Genomic DNA, 13,080 nt, shown 5'->3' on the forward strand with positions numbered 1-13,080 from the left:
CCATACTCTCTCATCAAAGATAAATTCTGACCTAGGAGGTCTCTCACCCAGCCTCTACGCAAACACAAAGAGAGTACATTATCCATTTAGCCATATCCACAATCTTCGTTCTTTCTTTGTCCCTTTGTACCCCTGTAAGAATTCACATACGATGACATAGCGATTGGAAAGACGGAACCACAGCTGCACACTACCACGCCCAAGCCACCTTTGGGAATAAAAGTTACCGGTAAAAAAAATTTAGAAAAATGAGGGGCTGAGCGGCGCAGAGGGCGCAACATCCATCTGCACAAAAGGAAGCGACTCGGACACACAGCGCATCGCCAAGACCCGCAGCCCTTAAGCGGACGCAAACTCTCTGATCGGCTCCGTCCCGCTTTTCTTTGTCAGTATTCCAAAAACTGTAATCTTTTTTGCTTTTCTTTAACTTCACGCCTATCAACTACGTTGTTTCCCCAGCCAGTCCAACAGAATACAGAAAAACACGCCAGCGCCCCACACCTCCGGTGAAGAAAGAGACGGACCCATAAGGGATGCCGACCCCACAAAACCGCACCGAGGTTGAGAGGTGGTGGTCTGAGACTCGTAGCTAACCGGACAGAAGATGTAATTGATTCCAGAAAGGGTGACCGAAAGAGTCGGGCTCGGGCTACGTAACCCACCCCCTCCCTTTTCTCTTTCTCCTCCAGAAGGTCGCCAAAACTGCAGCCGATGGCCCCGTAAGACCCCTTCTCTCCCCACAAAACAAAGGGAACGAAAGAGTCGTTTCATTAACACGAATGTGCGGGTGCTTCTTGTTTTAAAGAGCAGCTCGATGAAAGCCACTCGTGCCGCCGAGTGAGCAGCACTAGACAGGGGACGGCACTTCCTCGTTGGGAAGCTGGAGAAGGTAAAGGTGTGTTAGCCAACAGAAAGCCTCTCCCACACGCCCCCCGCCATCCCTTCAACCGAAAAAAAGACCCACGGACTCTTGTCTCGCACTCACCCACAGTTCTGCTCCCCAAGTCATTGCTGCATGTAGCTACCGTCCCAGGTTTTCCAGACTGATCCTTTTTTCTTGACGTTTATACTCCCAACACACCGCGATCTCCCAGCCAGCCTTCCTACTCCGCGAAACTCCCGTTTGTCTGACTGACTGACTGACTCTGCTCGCAGGGGAAGTTGGGAACTTGGAGGACGCCGCGCAGGAAAAGAAGGGGAAAGAGAAAACCATGCGATCAGGGGCGACGGACGGGGAACGCGTTCATCCGACTGTCAAGGCAACGGCCTCTTCCTTTCCGAGTGGCCTCTCCACTTTGCACTTCTCACTTCAGCTGCTTTGTGTCTCCTGGAATCATTTGAGATTGGCAGTAAAGCCCGTCGTCTATCGGGAGCGCGCGCCGAAGCGAGATCCCGGCTAGGGACTTAACTCGCACCTGACTGTCGCCACTGCTCAGTCTTTTATTTCGTATAGCGACTTACTAGAAGCGCCGCGGGGCACAGTACCTGAAAGAACAGGCTTGATCGCAACTGACGATGCAAACAGAACACAACGGAAACGTACATATAAATGACTACTCAGGAATGAATGGCAGACGATAGGTTTAATTATTTAAAGAGCGAAAGCCTAGTTTTTTAGGACGTTTGCGGAAAACGCTGGATATACAATGACGAGATTTAAATTAAATCGGGTCCATCTGCAAAATAAAATAAAAATAAAAACTACAATGAACTAATTTGTCAAGAATAAGTGACACATCGCGTATTTCCGTATCAATCTTTATTTTGTGACACGTCGTATTTTGAACTCACCAGAGAAATTCCCAATACCTAAACATGAACACATTTGTAAAAAAAAAAAATAATTGCAGGTCGCGTCTTCTGTGAGTTTTGTAAGGATTTGCATTGTTTCTATTTTACGCCGCCATAATTGTGTTATTAAAATGTTCATTATGAGAAATCCTCGAGTTGTTACAATAGCAAGAATGTGCGAATCCTAAAACAACCCTCATCTTTTTGGAGAGAAACCAAGTTAGACACCAGCATACACATCTCCGGGTTTTATTGTTCACTTCTGCATGCAGGATCGTTGTCATTAGTTTCTATGACAACTCGGCCAAGAATCGAGACACGTAAAAAAGGGCTGGTGAGAACAAATTTTGCGCGATGATAAAAAAAAGAAAAATCTATCCACACGACTAATCCTGCTCTGGGTCTCTGTCGTACTTGCCACAGAATTTCCAACGCTGATATCAGTATTGATAATAATTACAATAAAACATATTGAGGGTGGCATGGTGACACAGTGATAGGAGTGTGTCTCACAATAAGGTGTGCCTTCCCACTCCTCCTTGCGAGGAGTTTACATGTTCTCCTCGAGGCGCACTGGTTTTCTCTCACAGTCCCAGGACATTCATGTTATGAGAACTGGCCCTAATGTGTGTTTGGTGTGTGTATGTGTGAGTTTGTCATGGGATGGACTGGTTCCCTGTCCAGCGTTTGTTCGGGCCCTGTGCTAGTTGGGACAGATTCCAGCAACCCCGCGCCCCTGGTTTGGATTAAGTGGGTTAGAACATGACACGACAAAACACATTGGTTCAGTGGGTAGACCTGTCGACTAGTAGATCCACAGTCATCACTCATAGGACAGTGTGAAGTTTCTTTGTTGTACCTGTGGTTTTGTGAGTTTTGGTGAGTTCTTCCCCCACATTTCCACAGGACATGCCAGTTTGATCAGGGGTGTCCAACTCTGATCTTGGAGAACTGCAGTGATTCCAGGTTTGTCTTCCTGCCACTTTCTCAATCAGTAACCAATTTCTGCTGTTAATTGGCTTCTTTTTCCTTCACTTTGTTTGCCTTGGTTTTTTAAGACTTAGTCTTCTGACTTTTAAAAATTTTTTCTTTAAATGGCAGCCAAACTGGCAGCTGTGATGACCGAGAAAGCCTGCTCCATCACAGGGTGAGCCATGGTCACATGGTCACACTGGAAGCTGTTGTGGGTGAGAGGATGATGGCAAAATTGGACGCCATCATGAAAAATGTCCTCCATCCCCTCCGGGAGGCTCTCTCTTGGATCACTTTTAGCCAGAGGTTCATTCCACCACAGTGTGCTAAGAAGCATATCTTTGGGTCTGTTCGGCTGACTGCTGTTAGGCAATTTAGTGCTTCCACCCGATGTACTCGTGTACTTTTTATTTATTTACCGATTGATTGGCTGTATTATCTGTCCTGTGAGTCTGTATCCTTGTTTTTTATGTTTCTGCTGGTGATGCATCTTAATTTCTCAATGGGATTAACAAAGGTTATCTAATCTAATCTAAATCAGGGCCTCAGACGCCAACCAACTTTACTTCAACCAGTTTCTTAATCAGAAGCCGATTCTTGTTAATCGAACCCATTATTTAATTCTATGACTTGTTTGCTATTCTCATACTGCCAAAGCAGACAAAACTGTTGCTTTTCTTTTCCTTAAGGGCACTGTCAAAATGTTTTGTGGGCCACAGTAGACTCATATTTCTCAGACTGGCACCTTTCTCTATTTTCAGATATTGTATGATGGACACAGATTAGCTGGTTGTGTGTTGGCTCGTTTTGTATTGCATTATTGTTTGCCTGCTAATTAAGGAAAAAAGAAATAATTAAGGGATCTGAGTCTTGAAAGGCAAGTCAATTAAATTAAGGCAAATGAAGTTAATTAGAAGCAAATTACTTGTAAGAAAAGGGTTAGAATTAAAATCTGTCACCACTGGGGCCCCCCAGGGTCAGAGTTGGCCACCCTGGGCTAGATTAACAGGTAATTCCAATTTCCACTGAATTAAATGAACTAATGGAGATGCTTATATACAGTATATCTAATATAATTTAATGCAACGTAACATTATCACTTGCTGGCATTACTTGGCTGTTTGTAGTCAATCGACAAAAAACTGTCACATTAACACAATTAATTCTGCTGAGGTCTTTCAGATTTACTCTGTACAATATCCATTAGATCAGACCATTTCTGACAGAGTATAACTCCTGGTCCAGGCTTTGGTTTTGTCATCTGGTGTTTAACTAGGTAAGGTGGGCACATGTCACTCTTCTCTTCAGATCACTACACTGGATTCCTGTAGCGGCACATATTAATTTTGTATCCTTAATGCTTGTCTACAGAGTAGTCGGTAAATCTGCAGTTATGTATATGGAGACACTTGTGAGGTCCTGCACTTCTTCTCAACCCCTCAGGGCTGCTGATGAAGAGCATCTGGTGATGCCATCTCTATGTGGTATCAAATCTCAATTCAAATTCTTTTCATTTGTATCTCTTGGCTGGCTAAATGAGCCGCCTTCCTTCATTCAAACTGCTGACTCCTTTAATTTGTTTAAGAAGTGTTTAAAGACTCTCTTTTTTGGCGAACCTCTGCCTGACTGATATTAAATAAGGTTTCGTAAGATGGGAATTCTAAGTATTTTGCTCTGAAGTCTCTTTTTGCAATGATCCATTTTGTACCCTTGTCTTGTAACACTAACTTCCCAGACTGATGTTTGCTCATATCTGGAAGGTTGTCCGTTTAAATCCTGTCATTTCCAGAAGAGATCCGACTCCGTTGGGCTCTTGAGCAAGGCCCTTAACCTAAAAATTGCTCCAGGGGTGCCGTGCAAAGGCTGACCCTGCTCTCCAACCTCCAAAGGTCACGTGAAAAGACAGTTTCCCCTTGGGGATTTAATACAATGAACTAAATACTGAATTATGTTGACCTCCTCCGCAAGTCACTTTGCTTAAAAGCGTCTGCCAAGCAAAAAAATGTAAATGTAATGGACACTGAAACAAAACCATTTGATTATTTTCTTTTAAACAAAGGTATAATCTGTCTCAGGCATTTGTATCATTAATCACAACATAAGTGACAAAAAAGTCAGAGAAAATTACTTAAAATATATGAATTAAATCTTAAAAACTATTCAAATATACTGTTATTATTTATTAAGAAAATCAATACATGCATTAAGCTGAATCGTCAAACGTAACTTTAAAAGGATGAGAAACACAGAAAAATACATTTAATTAAAAAGCTCACTGATTAGATAAGAAAAAACAGTCCGGAAAACCCATAAAGTGTTGTCCCAAGGACAGCTAACCAGAATCAAATAAAATACATCATTAGAACAAACAGACATAAAAAAATCCCCCATAAAAAAAGAAAAATAAAGACCTGGTAAGAGATATTAAAGGATAAAATAGTATCCATAAAGAAATCTATAATTATATTGAAGAGGTGATCTGTGGTTTAATTATAAAGAAAAAAATAGTACATAGATAGATAGATAGATAGATAGATAGATAGATAGATAGATAGATAGATAGATAGATATGAAAGGCACTATAAGATAGATAGATAGATGGATGGATATGAAAGGCACTATATAATAGATAGATATAAAAGGCACTATATAATAGATAGATATGAAAGGCACTATAAGATAGATGGATGGATATGAAAGGCACTATATAATAGATAGATATGACAGGCACTATAAGATAGATAGATGGATGGATATGAAAGGCACTATATGATAGATAGATAGATAGATAGATAGATAGATAGATAGATATGAAAGGCACTATATAATAGATAGATATGAAAGGCACTATATAATAGATAGATAGATATGAAAGGCACTATATAATAGATAGATAGATATGGAAGGCACTATATAATAGATAGATATGAAAGGCACTATAAGATAGATAGATGGATGGATATGAAAGGCACTATATGATAGATAGATAGATAGATAGATAGATAGATAGATAGATATGAAAGGCACTATAAGATAGATAGATAGATGGATGGATATGAAAGGCACTATAAGATAGATGGATGGATATGAAAGGCACTATAAGATAGATAGATAGATGGATGGATATGAAAGGCACTATATAATAGATAGATATGAAAGGCACTATATAATAGAGAGATAGATATGAAAGGCACTATATAATAGATAGATAGATAGATAGATAGATAGATAGATAGATAGATAGATAGATAGATAGATAGATAGATAGATAGATAGATAGATAATATTACCGTAGAATAAGTTTGGGAGGACTAAATAAAAAATAATTTTCACAAATATGAATTTCAAAACATTAACTGAAAACCATAGCTAGGAAAAAATGATAATCAATAAAAACTGGTTTCAACAAAAAACTAGAAATGAGCAAAGATGACACATCTATCTCATCATAAGCTTTCAATTAAGACTAAGATCAAGGTACCAGCCCCAATGGTTTGAGAATAATCATGAAACAAACAGACACAACCTTTAGCAATTTATATATAGATTTTTTTTTGTGTTCAATAATTTTTTAATTAGATAGATTAGTTTTTGCTGTGTTATTTTGTTTTTTCTGACCAATCAGATTGCTCACAGGGACTAGACACGCACACAGTGCTTAGTGATTTATTATATAGTAGATCCTTGTCCAATTCATTAGGTACATTTATCTGGTATTCCAACGTTTGACTCCAAAATGTCCAGAATTCTTTAAGGCAAAAAATCAACAAGGTGCTAGAAATATTCCTTAGGAATTTTGGTCCATGTTGAGTTGATAGCATCTCCCAAATTCTGCAGACTTTTTAACTAAACATCCATGCTGCAGATATCTCATTCCACCTTCTCCCAAAATCACTTTTTTGGATTATGTCTTAATGTTGTGAAGGGCATTAGAGTAAACCAAAGTCGCATCACAATCATGTTTAAGGAACCCACCTGGAATGGCGTGTGCTTTGTGACATGATACAGAATCCATTTGGAAAAAAGTAGACTGTAGCCTTAAATGGAACTGTAGCAACTGTACTTAGGAAAATGTGGCTTTTAAAAGATGTATGCCTAATGTGTGTAAAAAAAAAACCCTTACACCTATCCAATAGTGAAATCATGATTTTAGTAATTTTATGAGGTTTTTTTTTTAACCATTATGCTTTGTTTGTACCTCCATTTTGTTGAATGGTCTTCACCATTTTGTGCTTCCTGACACGTAGCTTGGCCACAATACAATGCACATGACATCTCTGCCGAAAATGCAAAAGTCATTGCGCACGCGCTAAATGATACACCTGGAAGCACATGTCTGATTTTAAACACTGAAGAATATCCTTACTTTTGTGAAGATCAGACTAATTTTGTTAGTGAAAACTATCAGTAAATGCCTTTTAATAAAATCCTGAGCTTCTGCAGTTTTGTTTTGAAAAAATGTTTCTTTGTTCCATTTTGATTTCTTTGAGTCTGAATTCCCTAAATAAATCTTTTATTTTGAAAAGAAGTCTCTCTGGCATTTTTCCAAATCATAAAAGACAAAAAAAAAAAATCAATGTTTGTTATTTTATCTTGGCCACTTGTTCAATTCATGCTTTTAAGCACGTCAACCATCACTAACATGAAACGTTGACACAAGACAGGAAGGATCCATGAATTCATGCTGTTTAAGCCAAATTCTGACCTCACCATCTGTATTGTCACAGCAGAAAATGGGATTTGACAGACTAGACAGCCTTTTTATAATCTTTAGTCATCTAGTTTTGGTGATCACATGCCTACTGTATCTTCCTCTTCCTTTTTGTTAGCTGACAGTGATTGGAACTCACCCTGGACGTCTGCTTTTGTAATCCTGTTGAAGATCTGGTAAGCTGTGTATTCCAAAATGCTTTTCTGTGTACTACAGTTTGAAAGGGCTGTTACCTGAGTTTTTGTGGCCTTTCTGCTCACTTGAACAAGTCTAGACATTATCCTGTCACATAACTAATATGTTTTCATGTACGGAAACGCCACTCAATCTTGTTTTTGCATTTTGCTCCATTCGACGTATGTGAACAACACTGGAGCACCACAAGGAACAGGCCTATCTCCTATTCTTTTCACTCTGTACACCTCCGACTATACAGTGGGGCTTGAAAGTCTGTGAACCCTTTAGAATTTTCTATATTTCTGCATAAATATGACCTAAAACATCATCAGATTTTCACTCAAGTCCTAAAAGTAGATAAAGAGAAACCAGTTAAACAAATGAGACAAAAATATTATACTTGGTCATTTATTTATTAAGGAAAATGATCGAATATTACATATTTGTGAATGGCAAAAGTATGTGAACCTCTAGGATGATCAGTTAGCTTGAAGGTGAAATTCGAGTCGGGTGTTTTCAATCAATGGGATGAAAATCAGGTGTGAGTGGGCCCCCTGTGTTATTTAAAGAACAGGATCTATCAAAGTCTGCTCTTCACAACACATGTTTGTGGAAGTGTATCGTGGCACGAACAAAGGAGATTTCTGAGGACCTCACAAAAAGAGTTGTTGATGCTCATCAGGCTGTTAAAGGTTACGAAACCATCTCTAAAGAGTTTGGACTTCACCAAACCACAGTCAGACAGATTGTGTACAAATGAAGGAAATTCAAGACCATTGCTACCCTCCCCAGGAGTGGTCGACCATCAAAGATCACTCCAAGAGCAAGGCGTGTAATAGTCGGCGAGGTCACAAAGGACCCCAGGGTAACTTCTGGGGCAACTGAAGGCCTCTCTCACATTGGCTAAGGTTCATGTTCATGAGTCCACCATTAGGAGAACACTGAAAAACAATGGTGTGCATAGCAGGGTTGCAAGGAGAAAGCCACTGCTCTCCAAAAAAAACATTGCTGCTCGTCTGCAGTTTGCTAAAGATCACGTGGACAAACCAAAAGACTATTGGAAGAATGTTTTGTGGATGGATTATCTACTTTTAGGACTTGAGTGAAAATCTGATGATGTTTTAGGTCATATTTATGCAGAAATATAGAAAATTCTAAAGGGTTCACAAACTTTCAAGCACCACTGTAAATTTAACACCAGGTCGTGTCACTTGCAAGAATTTTCAGATGATTCTGCACTTATAGGGTGTAATAATGATAAGGGGGATGAGACAGAGGAGAGGAGTCGGGGAGGACAACTTTGTTTGTTGATGCAGAAAGAATTGTCTGCAACTTAACATCAGCAAAATCAAGGAATTGCTTATTCACTTTCGCTGCACAAAAGACCTTCTATGTTGGGTCACTTTTCTGGGAGTAGATTTAGAGATGGTCCACTCCTACAAGTACTTGGGGTTCCATATCAAAGACAGGTTGGATTGGCCTTGGAACAGAGGAACTATATAACTTTCTATATACTTTCCTCAGGAGACTGTTCCTTTAATGATGGAAGGCACTTTCTTCATATCTTCTACACCTCTGTGACGGCCAGTCTGGTGTGCTTGGCTGGTAACATCACTTCAAGACAAGCCCATCAAATCAACAAGCTAATTAAAAGGACAGGCCTAATTTTGGGACACACTTTGGACCCCCCAGATGTAGTAGGATAGGGTAGAAATAAGACAAAACTGAGTGCCATTATGAGCAAAGCTGCACATCCTCTCCCTGACACACTAACAATGAGAACTTTCAACCAACAAATCATTTAGCAAAAGCAAATACGCCTGCATAATGTCTCACTGGGAGATGGGACGGCCAAGTCAGAAGTTTTATTTCTTTTTAATTTTCTTCCTTTTTAGTCTTTCTGGTATGTGTTCAGGCCATAGTATGTATGTATGTATATCTATTAATCCATCTATTGTTGCTCATGTGCATTTGAGGGTCATCTTTTGGCGCATCAGAGGTAAGTACTGCCACCCCAGGACACAAGAGGACTCCACTGCTGACTGTCTTGTTACTTTTTCCACCCACAGCTCAGAGAAGATGTCCAATGAGGCCAACTGACTCAGGCGATAAGAGCTAGAGTGCTTTCAGATGGAGGTGTCTCATTTGGGTACAAATAACCCGCCAGATGGAGTACAATCCTGAAATCTGACTGCTCTTCACAGCCTTATGACTGCAACCAATGGATGATTATGCATTTTGTTCCTTCTTGCACCATAGTGTATTTTTGTTTAATCCTATTATTTCAGTAAACTGTAAACTAATTGACACCCCAACATTTCATTTCAATTTGCACATTCCTCTCAGTCAAAGAAAAAAGTAAGGTCAGATGGCTGGGAGGACAGAAAAATAAAAAACAGATGGGCCAGAGTAAAACAAAAAAACAAAAAAATCTGCAGGGGTTCCAAGGCCAAAAGACCACTTAGCCCCCACTGGGCATTCTACCTAACAGAAGTCCTTATGGCTTTCAGGCTTCACGTAAAAAAATTGATGATGATGGTCATGTGGACATCCAGGGTACTGCCTTCAGTCCATCAATGTGCATTGATCAGGTGGTGGAGAACACAACCACAGAAAACTGGAAAAAGAACAGCAGGGAATAGTAGGGATTAGTACAGATTGTGAAGCCTTGATGAAAATGATAATTCAATGCACATATAGCATAACAGGGATACACTGAAATATAGCTATAAGAAAGACATGTTAAAATAATGGGTTTTAAGCAGTTTTTCAAAATGCTCCACCATATTAGCCTGGAGAATTTCTGTCAGTAAACTATTCTGAATTTTAGGTGCATAACAGCAGAAGGCCGACTCACCACTTCCTTTAAGTTTAGCTCTTGGAATTATAAGCGGACACTCATTTGAATATCCAAGGTTACAATTTGGGGTGTAAGATGACAGGCATTCCAAAATATAGGATGGAGCGAGATTGTTTAAAGCTTTGTAAACCATTAGCAGTATTTTAAAGTCAACTGTGAATGGCACAGGTAACTGTTATAGTGACATCAAAACTGAAGAGATGTGCTCGGATTTTCTTTTTCTAATTAAGATTCTGGCAGCTGCATTCTGCCCTCGTTGCAACTGATTGATGTTGAGTAGTCCTGAGAGGAGTGCATTACAGTAATCTAAATGACTAAAAACAAAAGCGTGAAGTAACTTTTGTTTTGCTATAAAGAGGAAATGGATGGAAAAAGGATGAAAAAAAAAATGTAAATGATTTTTGCACAAGGCTTCAACATAATGAAACATGAAAAAAGTGAAGTGCTCTGAATATTTCCTGAATCCTGTGAATAGTCAAAGAGAGGTCTTATCATCAGTGAAGTCATGGTGGCCCCATTTCATGGGGTTTCATCTACAGAACACACGGAATGGAACCAGAATTAAAGAAACATTTTATAATTAATAAATAATAAACACAAGTAACAGAAAAGGTGGACGGTGGCACAGTGGGTAGCGCTGCTGCTTCGCAGTTAGGAGACCCAGGTTCGCTTCCCAGGTCCTCCCTGCGTGGAGTTTGCATGTTCTCCCTGTTTCTGTGTGGGTTTCCTCCCACAGTCCAAAGACATGCAGGTTAGGTGCATTGGCAATCCTAAAATTGTCCTTGGTGTGTGTGCCCTGTGGTGGGCTGGCGCCCTGCCCAGGGATTGTTTCCTGCCTTGCCCTGTGTTGGCTGGGATTGGCTCCAGCAGACCCCCGTGACCCTGTAGTTAGGATATAGTGGGTTGGATAATGGATGGATGGATGGAAGTAACAGAAAAAAACAAACAAGAAAAATAATTCCAAATAAACAAAAAATATACTAAAACCACAAATAAATACAAGCAATGAAAAAAACAATGGCCGTAAAACAAAAAGCATGACATTTAGCAAGATGCATAGTTTTGAATGGTCTTAGTGATACCCTCAATTGCCCCTTGATCGCTATAGGCCTTTTAACCAATGAGTTCCTGTATGATGTAATCCCTGGGTCACTTTTGTCTGTTGCATTTCCACCATATACCAGGATATGTGACCTTTATGCAAAATCTGTGATGTTCAAAGAAGAATGTTGTGCTGCATAGTGAGCCACATTCAGCAGTTTATGGAGGATCTCCCCTTCAACTGACTGGTTCGATACAGTGCATTTCATGGCACACCAGGGAAGACTGATGCGATGCCAATTGCACTGCTATCGACAGTTCATGGGGACCCAACCTTATTACTTCAAAGTGATCCTGACTTCACATGAATCCCAGCTCCTTATTGTTCCGATGTGGTTCACCCAGAAGGAAGCTATGAAGAGTAAGTAATACAGTGTGAAGTGTGGCGCTCCATCTTCACCGATAACTCTCCAAAGTACAAAGCTGCTGACAGATTTGTAAGATGACGCCAATGCTTGTGGTGAACCAGTCAGCACAATTCATCGCCTGAACCCCACCCACAATAATTCCCAGTTGAATGAAAAACACATACCCTGGAGAAGGTGCTAAAAAAGGTACCTGGAGCTACAAATAGCCCAAGTTCCTACTGTGGGAATGCTACTAGGGTTCCTGAGTTTCTAAAAGTCCCTGGAAAAAGTTCCTTTGATTGGAAAGCACCAAGACCCCCAATAACTCTATACCTTACAAAGAGAACTGCTGAAACCCCAACACGTCTTCAACCGTTCCAAAAATTAAACTGTTGAAACCTTATTGCAGGTCACTAGCCAAAACCTAAGGATAGAAAACATGTCTGAAATCTCTTAGCTTTATAGAGGCACTGACTGCGTGATAGAGCTGAGGAATGAAGTAATTAGTGGCTCTGTGTGTGACTGCAGTTGGGCAATCAGTGCATTAAAGCATGGAAGAACAAAATGGTGCAGCTACTCTATTGTTTCTTTTGATGGTCTGGGTGATCAAAATCCAATTAGCCCTGGAGGAGCTGTGAAAGGACAAAGAGCTGCTTTGTTTTCCTATGGCCAAAACACAAGATCCAGGGCTCCTCTTAAACACTCAGGGACTGGTTTTCTCAGGCAGAATGTAGAGTGTAACCTCTCAAATATTCACAGAGTGCATTTTTATTCTGTGTAAAAACTAGATTTTATTGTGGCTTATTTATTGAGATTATTTATTGAAGCGCTGCAGTTTTTTTGCACTTCTAGGATTTTGAATCTCTATTTGAAGAAAAAAAATAAAAGCACTATTGCACTTTTGCATTACCTCTTGTTGGTTTCTGTGTTCTCTTTGCCTGGCTCATCTCGGTTCATGACTATTGGTAGTCCCAGGTTCAAGGGAGTGTGGCAGCTGCAGCCAAACTGGACAATCACAATGCCATGCCATAGTTTGGAATGATATTTGAGTGTACTGTCATAAAACAGCAGTTTTCAAAGAATACAATCAGGCAAACATTTATTTTTCTTCCTTACAGTTG

General features: G+C 40.0%; 1 protein-coding gene across 2 annotated transcripts in view; it reads right to left on the reverse strand.

Moving 5' to 3' along the window:
- Nucleotides 1–1,415, reverse strand: part of fnbp1l (formin binding protein 1-like) — a 139,166-nt gene extending 137,751 nt beyond the window's left edge. For both annotated transcript variants that reach the window (XM_039767811.1, XM_039767810.1), the window contains exon 1: nucleotides 986–1,415. In XM_039767811.1, coding sequence (XP_039623745.1) covers nucleotides 986–1,009 — 24 coding nt within the window. In that variant the 5' untranslated portion in view covers nucleotides 1,010–1,415. The remainder of the gene's footprint in view (nucleotides 1–985) is intronic.
- Between the last annotated feature and the right edge of the window lie 11,665 nt (nucleotides 1,416–13,080).

This window comes from Polypterus senegalus, chromosome 10, assembly GCF_016835505.1.
Source record: "Polypterus senegalus isolate Bchr_013 chromosome 10, ASM1683550v1, whole genome shotgun sequence".
In the NCBI taxonomy this organism is placed as follows: Eukaryota; Metazoa; Chordata; class Cladistia; order Polypteriformes; family Polypteridae; genus Polypterus; species Polypterus senegalus.